The 16,772-nt window shown below is 59.9% G+C and overlaps 1 protein-coding gene across 2 annotated transcripts in view; it reads right to left on the minus strand.

The window, feature by feature from the left end:
- Positions 1–16,772, minus strand: part of DSCAML1 (DS cell adhesion molecule like 1) — a 258,686-nt gene that overhangs the window by 12,624 nt on the left and 229,290 nt on the right. For both annotated transcript variants that reach the window (XM_075909312.2, XM_075909311.2), the window contains exons 21-27: positions 12,359–12,512; positions 11,915–12,032; positions 11,512–11,675; positions 10,604–10,702; positions 3,248–3,436; positions 1,682–1,969; positions 1,047–1,202 (exon numbers count right to left, since the gene is read on the minus strand). In XM_075909312.2, coding sequence (XP_075765427.1) covers positions 1,047–1,202; positions 1,682–1,969; positions 3,248–3,436; positions 10,604–10,702; positions 11,512–11,675; positions 11,915–12,032; positions 12,359–12,512 — 1,168 coding nt within the window. The remainder of the gene's footprint in view (positions 1–1,046; positions 1,203–1,681; positions 1,970–3,247; positions 3,437–10,603; positions 10,703–11,511; positions 11,676–11,914; positions 12,033–12,358; positions 12,513–16,772) is intronic.

The following is a 16,772-nucleotide window of genomic DNA, read 5'->3' on the forward strand; positions in this document are numbered from 1 at the left end:
GAGCTTAGTGCTGCGGAGAGGTCGGGCGGGCCTTGTCCTGCGTCTGCTTCCCCCACCCCCGGCACTGTCCCGGCAGGGCAGCTTACAGAGTCTGCTGTCAGATGCCACCGCCCCCGCCTGTGCAGGACGGATGCCCGCAATGCCTAATTAGCGCTTCCCACTAGAAATCTCCCGTCGCCTGCCAACTACTGCAACGTGTGTGATGTCAGCTGTCCCCCGTCAACGTTCCCGGCTTCCTTAAGCATCTGTCTGTGCTCTGGGGGGGGGGGGGGTGGATCACCCCACACAGCCACCAGATGCCTGTTCCCAGCACCTCAGAGCAGCGCAGGGAAACCTGCCCAAATACTGGGTGTGCTTTCACAAGCCGAGCTGCTGGGATGAGTTACAAAGGCCAGCTGGGAACACGGCCGGCCAGGGTCAAACCCGCTAAAGCCCAGAGGTGTTGATCAAACCACACAGCGCCTTCCAGGAGAACGGCAGCGAGACATGACACTCTAAGGCCGGGGAAAAGTAATCGCCTCTCCCCCTCCCCCAGCAAATATTAACACAATGGGGGCATCTCCCGTGACCCCACCTTGCTGACTCGGCCTGTCTGTTAGCGAGGGTCCTTCCTCCCACCCGGCTATGACTCTGGTGTGCACCAATACACAGGGGGTCTCTGTGTGCTCGCCCCCGCCAGCTGCCCCTGGCTGATTTAAAATGCCCCGGGGTCCACGCCACCAGCCGCAGCAGCACAGCAGGGCTGGAGCAGCTTCTGGCACCCCGAGAGCGGACGCTGCTGTGGAAGGCTCCTTCCCTCCATTCCACAGGGCAGGAGCTTTCCGCTGGCGCGCGTGACATCTGCTCTCTCGTTTCTGGGCCCCGGGTAGGAACCCGGCTTTTCACAACTCGCAGGCTCCTCAGCAGCTTTCCAGCCGCGAGCCCGAGTCTCAGCCCTGCCCTGCTTCCCTGGCACCCCACAATGGAGACAGACTCGCACAGAGTCTTCCTCTAAGGCAGGGGCGGCTAACTCCCCTCCCACCGGGGCAGGCCGGGTCCAGCCTCACCTCTCAGCCTCTTCAGTCGCTTCTCCTTCCTCTTCTTGCGGATGATGAAGAGCAGCGCCACCCCGAGCGTGGCCAGGATCACGGGGCAGGCGATAGTGAACAGCTTCTTCACGTCGTCCCCCTCCCCCTGGGCAGATTTGATTGGGGGGATGGTGCCTAGGACAGAGCCGCACGCACGACACGGTAAGACACACGCCCCAGCTCCGGAACCCCATGCGAGTCGAGCCAGGCCGGGCGGGCAGCAGACAACAGCTTCTCCCAGCCGCAGAGCGGCCTCAGAGGGCGGGGGGGGCGGGTCATGTCTTTTATTGCGGTGAGAGACGAGCGCTCGGTGCAGCTTGTCTCTACCCTCCTGCACGGCTCGTGTTCCTCTCCCAGCTCGGGGCCAGGTACCCCTCGCTGGGGGAGGGGAGCGTGAGGGGCAGAGGAAGGCTCGGGGCTGTGGATGATGAGTGGGAGCTAGGAAGTGCGGGAGGCCGGGTGGACGTCACGATGGAAGCAGCAGATTTTGGATGCTGGGCCCCAGGGAGCAGTCCAATGCTGGGCAAGAGACAAGCCCTCCACACAACCCCGCTGGCTTGGGAAGCCCCAACCGCCGAAGACAAGCCCCCCCCCCCCACGGCGTCCGCTCTTACTGCCGTCGTAGTCCAGCGTGGCAAACTGGGCGGTCTCGTTGCCGCAGCCGGCGCTGTTGCAGGCCTTCATCCGCAGCTCGTACCAGGTGGCCTCGCGCAGCTCCGTCAGGAAGAGCTCGCTGGAGCTGTTGGTCCGGAGGCTCTGCCAGGCCCAGTTGCCCTTGGGCCGGTACTCCAGCACGATGGCCGTGATGGGGCAGCCCCCGCTGTTCCAGCCCTGCAGGTTCAGCCTGGCGTGCGTGGAGTTAATGTGGGTGAAGAGGTGCTGGTCCTTGCTGAAGGAGGGCTCTGTGGAGAAGGACTTGCCGTGAGGGCCTGAGGGGGCAGCTTCCCACCCGGCATACATACGGCCATAACATACAACAGCCGAGGCCACCGCCCGGGCAGCGGGGGAGCCAGCTCTATTGCCGCTAATGTGACAATGCTCTAAGACGGGGGTCAAGGAAAGAGCCTCTGGACATCGGGGGACAGGGCTCGGGAGCCGGCAGGACGAAAGCCGCACTCCCCAATCTCTCACACTCAGGTTTAAAGGAGTTGAAAACGTTGGCGTCCAGCGCTCTGGTGCATGGCTCAGACAGGGCTACGCGGAAGGGCAGCGTTCGTGGAACACGGAGATAGCCATGAATCTAGTCCCCCGATACTTGAGACTGCGGGAGCGGTTGTCCCTCACGCGGTACTTCTGTCACCGCCTGTTGCGACAGCATCTTAGCCGAAGAGGACTGAGTTCGCTGACCGTCGGCCACAGCCAGCAATACGCTCGGCAGCCGGCAGCCAGGACCCACTGCGATTAGGACTCTGGTCAAGGGTGCGAGGCCGATACGCTGACTTTGCTTTGCACCGCATGCTCCGGGGGAAGATGCTAAATGCCCTCCCCAGAGTTGCTCATTTCAGCCAAGACTAGAGCTCTGATGGCCGCACAGAGGGGTCACTGGGCGGCCCCTGCAGCAACCCTACAAAGCCCAATAGCTCTGCAACCAGACTGGGGCAGGAGTTTTCCTGAGGCTCCTGCTCTGCCCGCCCTTGCAATAAGGTAGCACTGGCCTTATGGGGCGCTCTCTGACCACCTAACCATGGCCCAGCACCGCCCACTGGGTGCATGGAAGTACATTGGGATGGGGGGAGGGTAAAATCACCCGCGCCTGACCCCACAAGAGGGAGATTAATGTGAGCCCCGGACGGGAAAAGCAGTGCAGCTGGGGAGTGTCTGCAGCAGGCTCGTGAGGCCCCAGCCAATGGCACAGAACAAGACAGAGCAAGTTGCCTCAGGGCTCGGCCGAGTGGCAGCTGGTCCAGGATGCCCCGGGGCTGGCCAGCTGCTCGGGAACAGCGTTGCCCTGCGCGCCCCCCCCCCCCCCCGACAGGCTAGAACTAGCTCCGGGAGGGCTCGCCCAGTGTCCTAGATCCTCCCTCCAGCGGCGGCCTGGGTGGATGCGCCCGGCTTGCAGACATGCTGAGTGAGGGACAGCCCCTCCCCTCCTCGCCCCCGAATACATGAAAGAGGGGAACCAGCGCGGGGCCGGAGTCCTCCACGCAGCCCCCTGCGACTGGGCGGGCCGGCTGCTTTACCTCTGCCGTGGGTCTTGGCCTCGATGATCTCGCTGATGCGCCCGGCCCCCACGCTGTTCTTGGCGGCCAGCTTCACCTTGTACCAGGTGCCGCACTTGAGGCTGTCCAGCTTGAAGGAGCGCTCGGCGGAGCTGATGAAGACGTCCTTCCACTCCTCGCTGTTGTCCACCGAGTACTGCAGCACAAAGCCTGCGGGGTAGCGGGGCTGTGAGCGCGCAGGCCGGGGGCAGGGGCAGAGCACGGCCTCCTCCCCTCTCCGGGGGTGCAGCAGGGGGCAAAGGGCCGGTCACCGGAGCCCTGGCCACGCAGGTCTAGCCTGCTCTGAGTCGGTGCCTCCAACCACCCAGCAGGCCGCCGCCCGCCCATGTCACGCAGCCTGGCAGCACCGAGGCAGCACTGTGCACCGACTGCCTCTGCAAAGTACAGGGCCAGCCCGTGGCACGTGCGGGTTCCCAGCCTGGCGGGCGCAGGGCTGGGGGCTGCACACACGCCAGCCCCAGGGGACAGCCTGCTGCTCAGTGACTTGCCCAGTGCTGCCGAGGGAGCCAGCAGCAAAGTCCTCCGGGGCCCGGGAATCCAGCTCCAATCTGCTGTTTCAGAGCCAGGGCCCTGCGGCGTAGGCCAGGGCGAACCCCAGCGACGTCTACACCCCAATGGGGCGAACTCCGGCCTCGGGCTCCGGTTCCCAGCACCCCGAGGGTCAAAACCTGCGGCAAGCGGGGACCGGGTGGGGTGTCAGGCCTTGTTGCTTTGCAGGGCAGATGCAGCCCCCCCCCCAATGAGGTGTGTTCTGGGAATCCACCAGGAGAACCCCCCAAAGTGACGCTGGCCAAGTTTGCTGGGCAGCCCAGGTGCCCCACAAGGCCCCACGTTTTGGGAGGGTGCCAGGTGGGCCGGGATGCAGGCGGTTGGACTAATGCAGAGCCCCAGGGTTCAGAGTTCCTAGCGGGGGGGTCACACAGGAGTGTAGACGCTCCAGCCCTAGAGCAACCGATGCCGGGTCTGTGAACTCGAGCCGTGTGGCGGGGGGCTTACGCTGCCGTGCACCCAGGCCCTACGAGCCCCGGGTTTGGGCTCCGAACAGACAGCGCTAACCTGCGAGCCGCCCTGCCACGAGGCAGCGCTGCAGCCCCAGAAGCTGCAGAGGCCAGAGGCACAGACTCCAGGAAGGCGGGGGGGGGGGGGGGGGGTGATAATCTCTTTGCATCTGCGAGTGCAGAGCGCCCCCAGCGCAGACCCACGGGGCCCTGAGGCTGCATGGCGCTGCTAGTCAGCAGAGGCAGACGCCCGGATCCAAGCAGCGCGCACCAGCGTGGGAGAAATGCTGAGCGGCCGAGGGCAGCCGGGGTGCTGTAATCCGAGGGATTAGTCTGGTGCTTGGCTCCTGGGGATTAGACTGGCCCTTACACAGCCGCGCTCGGCACGCGCCGTCTCACACCTGAGCGGAGAGCTGCACCCGCCCGTCCTCCCCCTCCCCGGCTCCCGGACAGAAAGCTCCAACACTGGACTATCCGGTGCAAAGCCGGGCACCTGGCAGCCCCACGGACACAGGGCAGATCACCCACCACATCCCGGAACCCACCCCTCCGAGGCGTGTGGCCGGCCCAGAGGGCACAGGTGTGCTGTGGGGCAGGGCTGGCGAGCATGGGGAGGGACATGGGGTAACAGAGGACAGTGCAAGGTGCAGCGTTCTGGTGCAAGCCCGGAACAACACGGCCCTGCCACCCACCCTCAGCAAGCCTGCAGCTTGGGGTCTGCTCCCCACCTCCCCACACGGCTCACAGCCCTGGGGCCCGAGCCTCTGCCCCTCCATCCGAACCCGGCTCGCTCTCCCACTCTGCCTTGGGAAAAGCACACGAAAGCCCGGCCCCTTCAGCAGATGCCTCCCGCGGGCCCGGGATTCCGGTGGCTCCGCTCTCCCCACCTCTGCCTGGGACACAACGCGCCCTACCTGGCACCATCCACAGCGTTTTCACCAATTACTGGTTTCCGCAACAGAGTGCGGTGAGTGTGGAACGTGATTGATTGGAGAGAGGCTATAAAAGGAAAGCCAGAATTAACTAGCTCCCTTGGGAAGCTGCAAGGAAGTTGCTTCTGTCATTGAATGCTGCCTCCTTTCACATGATTTAGAGCATTAGGAAACACACTGGGTCCTAGATGAATAAACCTGTTACACGCCCATCAACAACATGGCTTAAAATGGCTCTTGGGGCTGAATGGGGGAGCGAGGCAGGTTCGCAGACACACCCACAAGCTGTTGCGAGACTTCCATGAGGTGACTGTTCTTCTGAGCCGATCCCCTTGCTACTCCAGAATACGCACAGCAAAGAATAACACGCACGCGCACACACACACACGCACGCAAAGAATAACACACACGCGCACGCACACACACACACACACACAAAGAATAACACGCGCGCACACACACACACACGCACGCAAAGAATAACGCGCGCGTGCGCACACACGCACGGAAATAACACGCACGCGCACACACACACACGCACGCAAAGAATAACACGCACGCGCACACACACACGCACGCAAAGAATAACATGCACGCGCACGCACACACACGCACGCAAAGAATAACACACGCGCACACACACACGCACACACACACGTGCGCGCGCACATACACACACGCACACACACACACACACACAAAATTCTAGGGAGGCTGTGGAATCTCCATCATTGGCGAGTTTCAAGAATAGGTCAGACAGACCAGTCTGCGATGGCCTCGCTCAGCGGTGGGAAGCCCAGGCTAGTGCATGGACTGCACAAGTGACCCTCCTCCATGTCAGGGAGCCGCTATGTGGTTTCCTGGGCGAGGGCAGTTTTGCTCACTGTGCTTGCGCACCTAGAATTTGCAGGGTGCCGACTGAACCGTAGCAGCGCGGTGACAGGAAGCAGAGGGAGCGCACGGCTCTCCCGGTCACTGTCGTGTGCCGTCTGCACACACCTCCCGTGCGTACCACTTTAGCAATACTGCTAGGAAGACACAATGTCTTGTAGGCCACACGCAGAACCCTGATGGGCCGCAGGCTGCCCACCATTGGTCTAGACCAGGCATGTCCAATGTCCGGCCCGGGGGCCAATTGCGGCCCGCGTTCCGGTTTAATACGGCCCCACAGGTAATTTGGCAATATCTATATTTTATGGCCCCCAACGAATCCATATGTATTGAGATGAATACATTGTAAAATCTCAGTTAATGTCAGTTGGTCTAAATCAGTTATAAATATATTTGGACACAACATGTATACTTGGTGTTATGTTCCTGTTCATATTTTTTGAACTTAAAAGTTGACAGACAACCTTTATTACCAATAATATGTAATGTACTTTACAATGTTCCTGACATATATTTCAGCTTCTTGGATTTTTTTTCATCTGGCCTTCAGATATGAAAGGCAGAGTGATTTAACACCTGTTTAGATTTGTCATCCATGTGACAAAATGAAAAGTATGCCGTTTGCAATAAACTTTGCATAAAATAGTTAATTTGCATTTAATTTTAATGGTTCAAAGAATGTCAGGCAAAATGGTCGGCCCTCACGCATGTTCACTTCATCAAATCTGGCCCTCTTTGAAAAAAGTTTGGGCACCCCTGGTCTAGACGGTAGCTGGTCCTGCCATGAGTGTAGGGGACTGGAGAGGTTTACATCTTGAGGTGCCTTCCCGTTGTATGATTCAATAAATGATACTGTTGCTTTAACTGTAGGCTTGTTTACACAGAGAATTTGGCCCATGTAGCTATAGGGGAATAGTGACACTGTTACACCTTGGGCCAGCCTGATCTGTGGCTGAGAACAGAGGGTACGCCTAGACTACGTGCCTCTGCTGACAGAGGCATGTAAAATAGGCTACACGACATTGTCAATGAAGCGGGGATTTAAATATCCCCAGCTTCATTAAAATAAAAATGGCCGCCGCGCTGTGCCGGCTCAGCTGATTGTTGGCACAGAGCGCGAGTCAAGACGCGGATCGGTCGACAAGGGAAGCCTTTGTCGACCGCTCCTGTAAACCTCGTTTACAGTGAGAGCCAGGGACTATCTGCTGCATCAGGTAACGCAGGACTGTGCATGACTTCACAGATGTTTCCACACTGATCTCAGACGGATTTATAGCTGAAGGATCCCACATAGGACCACACACACACACACACACACACACACACACACACACACACACACTACACAGTTACAGTTATTAGACACTCTAACGAGTGAGTGGGGTGGGGTTCATGTCACTGTTGGCGGGTAATGCTGATGACTTATTGTTTCCATGGGAATCTTGACTCAACTTTATATCTATATGCAAATCTCAACTTTCGTGTTTGTTTATTTTTGCATTTACTCTCACTCATTCTTAAACAAAAATAGAACAGGAAGAGAGGCCCCTGTGTGTGCAAATGTGCGTCATGAGTCAAATTCATGAATGAATATTCAAAGGAATCTGGTAATGTTCACCTGGACACCTGTGTGACTTGACGGTCTGACAATATTTGATCACAGGGACAAGTGCGCTTGTTTTACCACAATATGATCCACACGCATACTCACCGGCGACCCAAAAGAGAGGGAAAGGTGGTGTCGTTAAAGGAACTGGCATTACGGTAGCCCCTAGATGTCAAAGCTGCTGCTCTCTTGTGCTAGTTGTGGTACGGACAGACGCACCGTAAGGCTTTGTCTACACTACCCGGAGGGGCAGCAGGATCTTGTGCAAAAGGGTTTTTTTGCACAAAACAGAAGCGGCTTCACTGCTTCTTTCTGCGCAAAACCCCCTCGCGCAAAAAGCATCAGCAGAAAATATGCTAATGATATCACAACTCATGCTAATGAGTCTGTCATTAGCATACTGTCTGCTGCAAAAACCTTGCAATGTAGACAAAGCCTAAGAGACAACCCACGGCGTAAAGAACCCATAATTTAATCAGACAAGGCAGACACATGGTGGGAGAGGAAACTGAGGCACTGAGCAGGTCAAGAACTTGCATAAGGTCACCAGCAGCTGGGACTACACCTCAGGGCTCTCAAGCGCCAGCCTAGGCTCTATGCAGGGAGATCTGGGTTCTGTTCCCAACTTTGCTAGTGGCTGTGTCTGAGACTTTGAGCTAGTCCCTTTCTCTTCCTGCCCCTGGGTTTACCCCTCAGGGCGACGGGGCAGGAATACTGAGCCACGTCTCGGTGTGGGGGGTGCAGCTGGATCCCTGAGCCCTGGCAGAGCCCAGAGACGCAGCATGAAGGCGTGAGACCAGGGCAGCGTGTTGTTATTAACACGCATGTGCCCAGGGAAGCCTCACCCCAAATAGGCCTGATTCCACACTGCACTGCACATTTCCAGCTCTGGAGGAAGGCCACGGATTGAGGGGCCTGGGCTCGTGCCCTGTCGCAATCCAGGGCCGGTTCAGGTGCGACATTGTTTGCTGCAGCGTGTGGCCCCGCGTCATAAAAACCAAGCGAATCTCAGCGGTTTGGACTGAGTGTTGGGTCTGCCCCTCCCAGAACTGCAGGGGCACACGCCGAACACAGGACATTTCTGTGCCTCTTCCCCAGTGCCCGTGGCCTGCGGACGCCTGTGACTGCCCATGCCACCCCTGCCCCCGCGCTGCTGCAGCTGCGGGAATGCCGCGAGAGTCAGCTCGGTTCGCTAGCGCTGGGCTCAGCACAGCGCCGGGACTCCAACAATCTTCTCCCAGGGGCCCGTCCAGGGCCCAGAGGAAGCTGGCAGCACCCCGGCCTCTGCACCGAGGGCTCCCCAGCTACCACGCAAGGCCGAGCGCTTGCTGGGAAGGAGCCCCGATGCCGACGGCCCGCCCACAAACACGAGCTAATTCCGTGCACAAGACTCCGACCTCTGCAGGGGGCACGGCATGCTGGCACGTTTCCAAAGTGCCGTGGCCCCTGCAAACCGCCAGTGGCACACAGCAATCACGGCCACACAGCACAGCGTGAGCCAAGCTGGGGGCGCACAGAGACCCTGCCACGCTTCTCCCTCCTTGCCCTCAACAGCCAGGCCGTACAACTCTGCCATGCTGCCACTTCCAGCTCATCCCCGTCAGGTGGCACTGTCTCCCCCTGCAAAGCCAACACCACGGAGCTCCGCGGAAGGCAGAGCCCCAGACGGGGCATTAAAACAGGCCACGGGCTCCTGTGCGGAAGGCTCACGCCACGATGCGCCGGGACAAGACACCCACCGGTCGTTAATTATTTATTTTTATAGGCAGCCTGTTTTTAATATTTCTAATCCAATTATAACCAAATTTATCAACGGAGTCCATTGAAGTGAAAGGCTGCTGGCTGGGGAGATTTGCTTGTAATTACTTTCATGCTTTTAATTAATTGTAAGTGAGGTCTCTGTTCCCCCCAACCCCGTCTGCAGCTGCTTCAACACAGAATTCATTAGATGAATCAGAGCAGAAAGGAGGGTTCGGGAAGCCAGGAAATTCCTCGCGCTCTCCAGCAGCGTGAGCTCTGCTGGGGAAGGGAGCGGAGGCAGGAGATGACCCTGCTCACGGTCCGGGCAGCTACAAGAGCTCTCCTAGGCAGCCAGAAAGAGCAATTAGAGGTTTGGCTTTTCTAGCCACTTCACTCCCAGGATCTTGTCAAAACACTTCACAGGCCGTTTACCTGAGACTTGCAGCCCGTCACCCTCCTGGGCGAGGGGAGCCAGGCACAGACCAAGCCATCCGCTCGCCTGGCGCCGGCAGCAACGGGTGGAAGGAAGAGCCAGGAGTCCAGGCTCCCACTTCTTAGCCCTAAGCCACGGACGAAGGCTCCTTCTCAGAGCTGGGAACAGCGCATGAGAGTCCTGACCCTCCGTTCCCAGCACCCAGCGGGGGCCGCTCCCTCTTCCCAGCCTGCTGCCTGCCCCAGACGCAGCCTTTTACATCTGCGCTGTACCCGGAAGGCTCTGGGCTTTGTGTGGGAGGCAGGCAGCACAAATGACACAGCATCTCCAGCCACAACAGACAGGCCAGCACGGGGCCACGCCAGAGTCTCCTGGGCCAAGGGCACACGCCAGGGCACAGACTCAGCATTAACCTCAGAAGGCCGTGGGGCTCTCCAGGAGCTAAGCCCTAGCGTGCTAGCATCCGGAGCGTCAGAGCCGCTAGCCCGTCCTTGCTCGAGGCCTGGTGCCTCCAGCTGGCATTGCTGCCCCAGAGGCAAAGCAAACCCAGGGGCTCACACGCGGCAGGCCACCCCCGCGCCTCTCAGCAGACACAGCCCTTCCTGGGAAAGGCATGCAGAGTCCCCAGGATTCCTGCCACGTCCTCTCCTCCTTGGAAAAGGGGATCTCAGCACTGAGCAGCACAGCCCTGCGTCTGCCCAGCCTCTCCCGCCTCACCTCGGATGGAGCTGCCGCCGTTGTCCCCAGGAATCCAGGCCAGCGTGATGGACGAAGCGGAGGTTTTAGAGACCGTCAAGCGCGGCTGGTCGGGCGGGACTAGATCGAACAAACAGCACGAAGTCACTGAGCGCATCGCATCCTGGAACCGGAGTCAGGCCTCTGCACCTTTGTGGAGTTCCTTTCCAATACACGCCCCATGCCCACGTGCCCAGGACGGCTCCCTAGCCTGTCACCCAGCCAGGAAGAGACGCAGCTTCCCAGCTTCACCGGCGTGGAGACAGCGGAATGGCTGGAACCCTGAGCTTCAGGATTTAGGGCCGGCTTACAAAACCCAATGTGGAGGGAGATATTTGCACGAGAGGATTTTTTTTGTAAATTCTGCATCAATCAGCCTTTCTGGACGTCCCCCCGGCAACCCAGACACAGCCCTGGCGTAATGCACAAGGCCTGAGAGTAAGCTGGGCCTGGAACAGAAACCAACACAATCCCGTCTCTCCTCCCTGCTGCAGCGTGAGCATCACTAGCCCCCGGCCGGCTAGCCCCCCACCTCCTGGCTTCCGTCGCATGGGGCACTGGGCTGGCTGCTCTCTGCTCTCACCGGCATCAGTCACAGCGTCCAGGGCAGCCCCTCGGCCGGACGCCCCAGTAACGAGAGCAGGACCAGCCAACAGGCGCATCGCCCGGCGCCACTCGCCAGCCCGTGGGCAAAACTCACCCACGTGTAAAACAAAACCCGACTGGTGGCAAAGCGCCAATGGCTTCGGAGAAACCTGCAGGTGAGGTCGGGGCTAATCACATTGCTCCACCAGTCAGCCCCCAGCTCTGCCTGCCACAGGAGCAGCCCCAGAGGCCGAGACGTGGGCGAGGGCAGAGCAGGCCAGGCAGGGTACCCGGCTGACCCTTACCTTGCACCAGCAGGTTGATGATGATGGTATCAAAGCCCCAGGTGTTGGTGGCGGTGCAGGTGTAATACCCAGAATCCTCTGCTTTCACCGAGCGCAGGACCAGTGTGCCGTTGGCCTGGATCATCCGGTGTCCATCCACGGCCACGGGAATGGCAGAATCCTCGCTGCAAGGGACAAGGCAGGCCGGCAGCTCATCAGCGGGAAGCCCTGCCCCAGCCTCCCGGCAGCGAGACGCTCCTGGCGCCTGGGACGCAGGCAGCCCGCAGGGGCGCCCCCCCACCCTGCCATTCCACTGACCAAGGGCCAGGCAGCACCCGCAAACGAAAGATCAGCCCTTCCGGGAAGGAGGGAGCTTTTCCCTCCTGCCAGCGCCCAGAGAGGGGGAAAGGGAGGCGCTCGTTACCTGTCCTTCGTCCATCTGATGGCCGGGGCCGGCTCCCCCACCGAATTGCACGGCAGCCTCACGTCCTTCATCCAAGGGGTGGTGACGGTGCCGCCGAAGGAGATGATCTTGGCCGGGGCTGCGGGGAGCAGGGAAGGTCAGCTGGGCTGGACGAGCCGCGCGGCCAGAGCCTGCCTATCCCACCAGCCCGCACCCCACCACGCTGCACCGGGCTGGGCGCCCCCTCGCCCGCTGACGTGGCAGGACCCGCGCCGGGCAGCAGGCAGAAGGAGCAGCCAGCGCATGGTGAGGGGCTGGCGGCGGCGAGTCCGGGTGACCAGGGGCCAACCCGGAGCCTGGCCCCGGAGGGCACAGTGGGCTCCCCAGCCGCTACTCTGAGCTACATCCCAGTGGCAGATGCCCCCAGACGGCTCCCCAGAGCCCCTCCCATCTGCCCCTCCGCACCTTTCCCAGCAGGCTCAATGGTGACCGTTTCGCTGACGTTGCCGCGCCCCGCCGAGGTGACGGCCGCCACCCACAGCATGTACTGCTGCCCGCGGTTGAGGTGGGCAATGCGGTAGAAGAGCTGCTCCGGGCTGGTCTCGTACTCACTGGGGGCCTGGCGGGGGGAAGAAGGGGAGGCCGCTAGTTAACCCCCCTTCACGTGCCTCTTCTGGCCCAGGCAGCCTCCCCCCTCCCACCCCAGCTCGGCCACTGCAACAGGCCTGGATTATCCTCGCACGACGGCCACCATCTCGGCCGCCAGAGGCCACATGGCTCAACGCGGGAGCTTGTTACTGAGCATCTCCCGGGACAACCTGTCGCAGGCCCAACCTCTCCCTGGGGAGGACAATTGCCAGGGGGTTTCCCAAAGACCGTGGTGGGGCAGTTGTCTGTAGATTATTCCTGGCCCATGGCGCTAGGCGCTGTACGCCCACAGGACGAAGAGACTGTGCCTGCCCCTGCCCAGGCTGTGCCACCCGCATCGCCCACAACTCCTGACCAGGAACGTCCTGTCTACCGCAGAGTCCAAATCCCGCCTTTGCACCTCCCCTGGTGGGGCACCCCTGGCTTCTCCAGCCCTTTGAGGTACCCGACGGCCCTATGGCCCAACTAACAGCGGAGCTGTGGGGCTGGCGTTCCCCCCGCCTGGGGCAGTGGGTTTGGCCGCTGGGCGGCAGCTGCTCCTGAGGACGTTCAGTAAAAGTCAACACTCGGTGGTCCAGCCCCTCTCCTCAACGTCTCGTCCCCCCAAGGAGGGAGGGCTGGAGCAGGCGGGCCGGAGAGACATGGGGTGCGTGGGGGTGGCTGTGCTCTGGGAACACCAGACCTCTTACTCGTAGAGCTCACGATTTGTATTGAAAGGGAAGGTGGAGACCTAAATCTGCAACCCCCCAACCACATCCCCACCCTTCAGACAGGATCCATCAGCCCCAGGAGGTGCAAGGACAGAGATGAGAGAGCCGCCCTCTGCTCCCACAGCAAGGGGAGAACACTCGGAACAGCTCGCTCTCTGCGTTGGCTTGCTTGGCTCTCGCTTCGGAAGCTAATTCAGCTCTGCCTGGCATCTCTCAATGCCAGTGTAAACCGGCTGGTGTTGTAATTTCTCCAGGGAGCCCAGCTCTGAGCCTCAGGAACAGATGGCAGCAACGGTGTGATGTGTTCCAGCGATGTCACGCTTCCGAGGGCCCACGGTCCCTCCTGCCGCTCTACAGCACGAGCAGGACAGGAGCCCAGGACGGCCCCATCAAAGCCCCACAACAATTTGCAGCCAAAACCACTGACGCCGTGTTACGGGCCCCTCCACCGCCCCTGCACCGCTCTTTGGCTGCCTGCCACCCTGCACTGCACCGGGCCCCTCCTCACTCACCTCTCTGCACAGCACAAACCCTGGAGCCCAGAGACAGGTTTATTTCATAAAATCCGGGGGAGGGGGGCTCCCAAAGACAGGCCATGCCCCCAACAAGCTGCCCCCATGCAGCCCTAAGTGCCCCCTCTCGTTTTGCACTAGCCCCGCTCCCACACAGAGAAGAAGTTGGAGCCATGCCAGGTTTCCAGTTGTTCTCTCCCAGGCAAAAGGCAGCGCAGCCGCCACGGGACACGAGAGAGCCACTGGATAGAGCCGCTTTCCGGAGCTTGCGCTGCGGAACCGAGGGCGACTCGGGGCAAGAGGCATTTCTGACACTCCGGAGAGGGAGGAGGAGCTGAGAGAAAGGGATTTGCTTGGCTGCCCCTTGGTTGCACCTAGCCTAGCAGCGCCCATGAGATCGGGGCCCACGGCGCTAGGTGCTGTACGAACAGCGCAGAGGGAGTCATTGCCGCAAAGAGCATCCAGCCTAAGAAATAGACAAGCCGAAGGGCGGGGCGGGGCGGGGCGGACCTGGGCAGAGCTGCGATTGGAAGCCAAGCATTCTGGCTGCGAGAGCAACGCCTTCTCGACTGGGCCATGCTCTCTCCCTCTCCAGTGCTCCCTGATGGAGAACAGCGGAGACGCTGCCCGGGCAGCGGCCGGACGGGGGAGCAGAGATCTCTGCGGCGGGAAGGCGGCAGCTGTGAACCTGTGCTTGGACAATGCAGCCAGCACGCTGCTCCCTGCAGGGACGACCAGGCCTCCCCCCGGGGAACCCGGCAGGCAAAGGCTACCAGAGATCTCCAGCCGCCTGCGAACGCTAGTCCTGGGCCCAGCGAAACCCTCAGCCGCTACCACTCAGGCCCTCCGCCTCACAGAAGCCACATGCCTCTGAGGCCGGGGCCAGAGAGAAAGCGCTGGCGCTCACACCGCAAGGGCGGCGTCCCGGGTGGGAGTGAGCCAGGTGAGGGCGCAGGGAAAGCCATGGGCTCTGGGGCAGCCAACGAGCAGGGACTGGCGCGGACTCCCTGCGCCAGAGGGGCGGGGTGCCAGGCTGGGACAGGAGGCACCTCCAAGGGCCATTGCTCCTCCCTAGGGGCCTGGAAACGCTGCCCCCCAGCTGTCAAACAACCAGGAGCCACCCGCCTAGCCCATCGCTGAGCTGTCGATGGCTGCCCCAACACTAGGAAAGGGATGGACTGTGGGGCAGGGAATCCCAGGAGGGCTCCAGTCCATGGGATGGAGAAGTTGTGTATATATTATACACACTCATGTGCACACACACAGTGGCTCATATGGAAACACACTTACGTGTGCATGTGTATAACCCCCCCCATTCATTCCACAGAATAGAGACTTGATCACATCTACACACACACTTACATACGTGTGTTTGTACATATACACAACATGCAGTGTATATATGCTACGATATATGTAAATATAATCCACCGTACAGCTACAGCTATATAAATATTATATTGTATGCATAATTTTTTAACCAAATGACAGTTTTGACATGATGCCAAGAAAACAATATCAGATCCCAGAGGTTTTACCAGTTGCTTTGATGAAAAGATTATGTTGCCCTGGAAACCAGAGGCTCAGATATTGAAATGAATTTGAGAAGGAGCTTTTGATAAGCACTAGTGTGCAGACCTCCTGTCAACCTCTCCCCTTGCGATGGAGGGATGGGACCCTACTTAATTTTTATTTTAATTTCGGTCAGCTGCTGGGATGAGAGATGTCTCCTGAATTTGCCCTTCTGAAATGGCGTAGGGCCCGGGGCGGGAGGAAGGGTGGAAGGTAATAAACAGATGGCGAGATGATGAGCCAATGCAAATCGTACACAAATTGATAAGAGGGGTGTGAGTGCCCACGCCGGGCATGGAGCTAAATGAAACCCACCTCCAGCCACACCACTGGGCTCTGCTGCTAATATTTTTTCTTGGTCAATTAAACCTCTTCCCCAGTCTCTGCAGCAGTGACCCCCAGCTCTGGGTCCTGCTGCGGGGACGTCTGCTCCAGCAAAGCAGCCGCTTTGTTTCAGACTCGCTGCTTTTCCTTCCCCTGCCATCAGGCTAGAAATGGAAATGGGGCCAGGCTCCCACCTCCTCTTGGGAGCTGGCAGGAGATCACCTGGCCCAGCTGGGCCCAGCCTGGGTGCGGAGAGGGGCCCACAGGGCATGTGCTTGCAATGCAATACAGCAGCCCACCGCCATGCTGCAGAGCACCCCAGCACCCAGCACCAGGGTGACCAGAGGAGATTCAGGGCAGAGCAATAGCAGTTCAGGGACACAGGGAGTCTGTGGGGTGGGGAAAGAGCCAATGCCGCAGGGCCCAGAGCTCAGGGTCCAAACTGAATAAAAGGGCACTGAGGTGGCACATCGGGCACCCCCCGACCCTGCAACCCGACTGCAGCAAGATGAGACTCTGCCAGCCAGTAGTATAGAGAGGGGTTATTGCTCCTCCAGGATACAGCCCAGCACAGACGGGACGTGGTTTCAGGAGTCAGGGCCAGGATGCCTCAGACCCCTTGGATTAGGGGGTTCTTTGTCATCACTAGACCCTCAGCCCAGGCTGCTTCCTTCATGTTCCCCAGCCAGCAACTGCCCCTTCCCCCGAAACCTCCCTTCCTTTGTTCCCTGCCTGTCCTCAACCGGTCAGACAGGTTGGGTCTTTTTGCCTAGGTGACTTAAGGCAGCCGTCCTGCTGGGCAGAGCTACAGGTACCGGCCAGCAGGGGTCACCCCCAGCCCACACAGCCACCAGTGGCTGCAGCCTGCCCACCCCATCACAGGCACACGCAGCCTTGCCTCTAATGGCTGCTTGGCACCTGGACAAACCCAGCCACTGACACACGGGCACTGGCGTGAGGCTTCCACATTCAAACATTTTGCTTTAGGCTGGGATTTCCCAAGGGAGGCAGGGGCCCAGCCACCACCTAGGAGATCTGGGCACCAATTCCCCTCCGTTTCTTTTGGAGTCCCAGCCGGAGTGTACCCCCAGGAGAGCATTTGGCTAAAATACA

The sequence above is a fragment of the Pelodiscus sinensis genome, chromosome 25 (assembly GCF_052426305.1).
Source record: "Pelodiscus sinensis isolate ZL-2025 chromosome 25, ASM5242630v1, whole genome shotgun sequence".
In the NCBI taxonomy this organism is placed as follows: Eukaryota; Metazoa; Chordata; order Testudines; family Trionychidae; genus Pelodiscus; species Pelodiscus sinensis.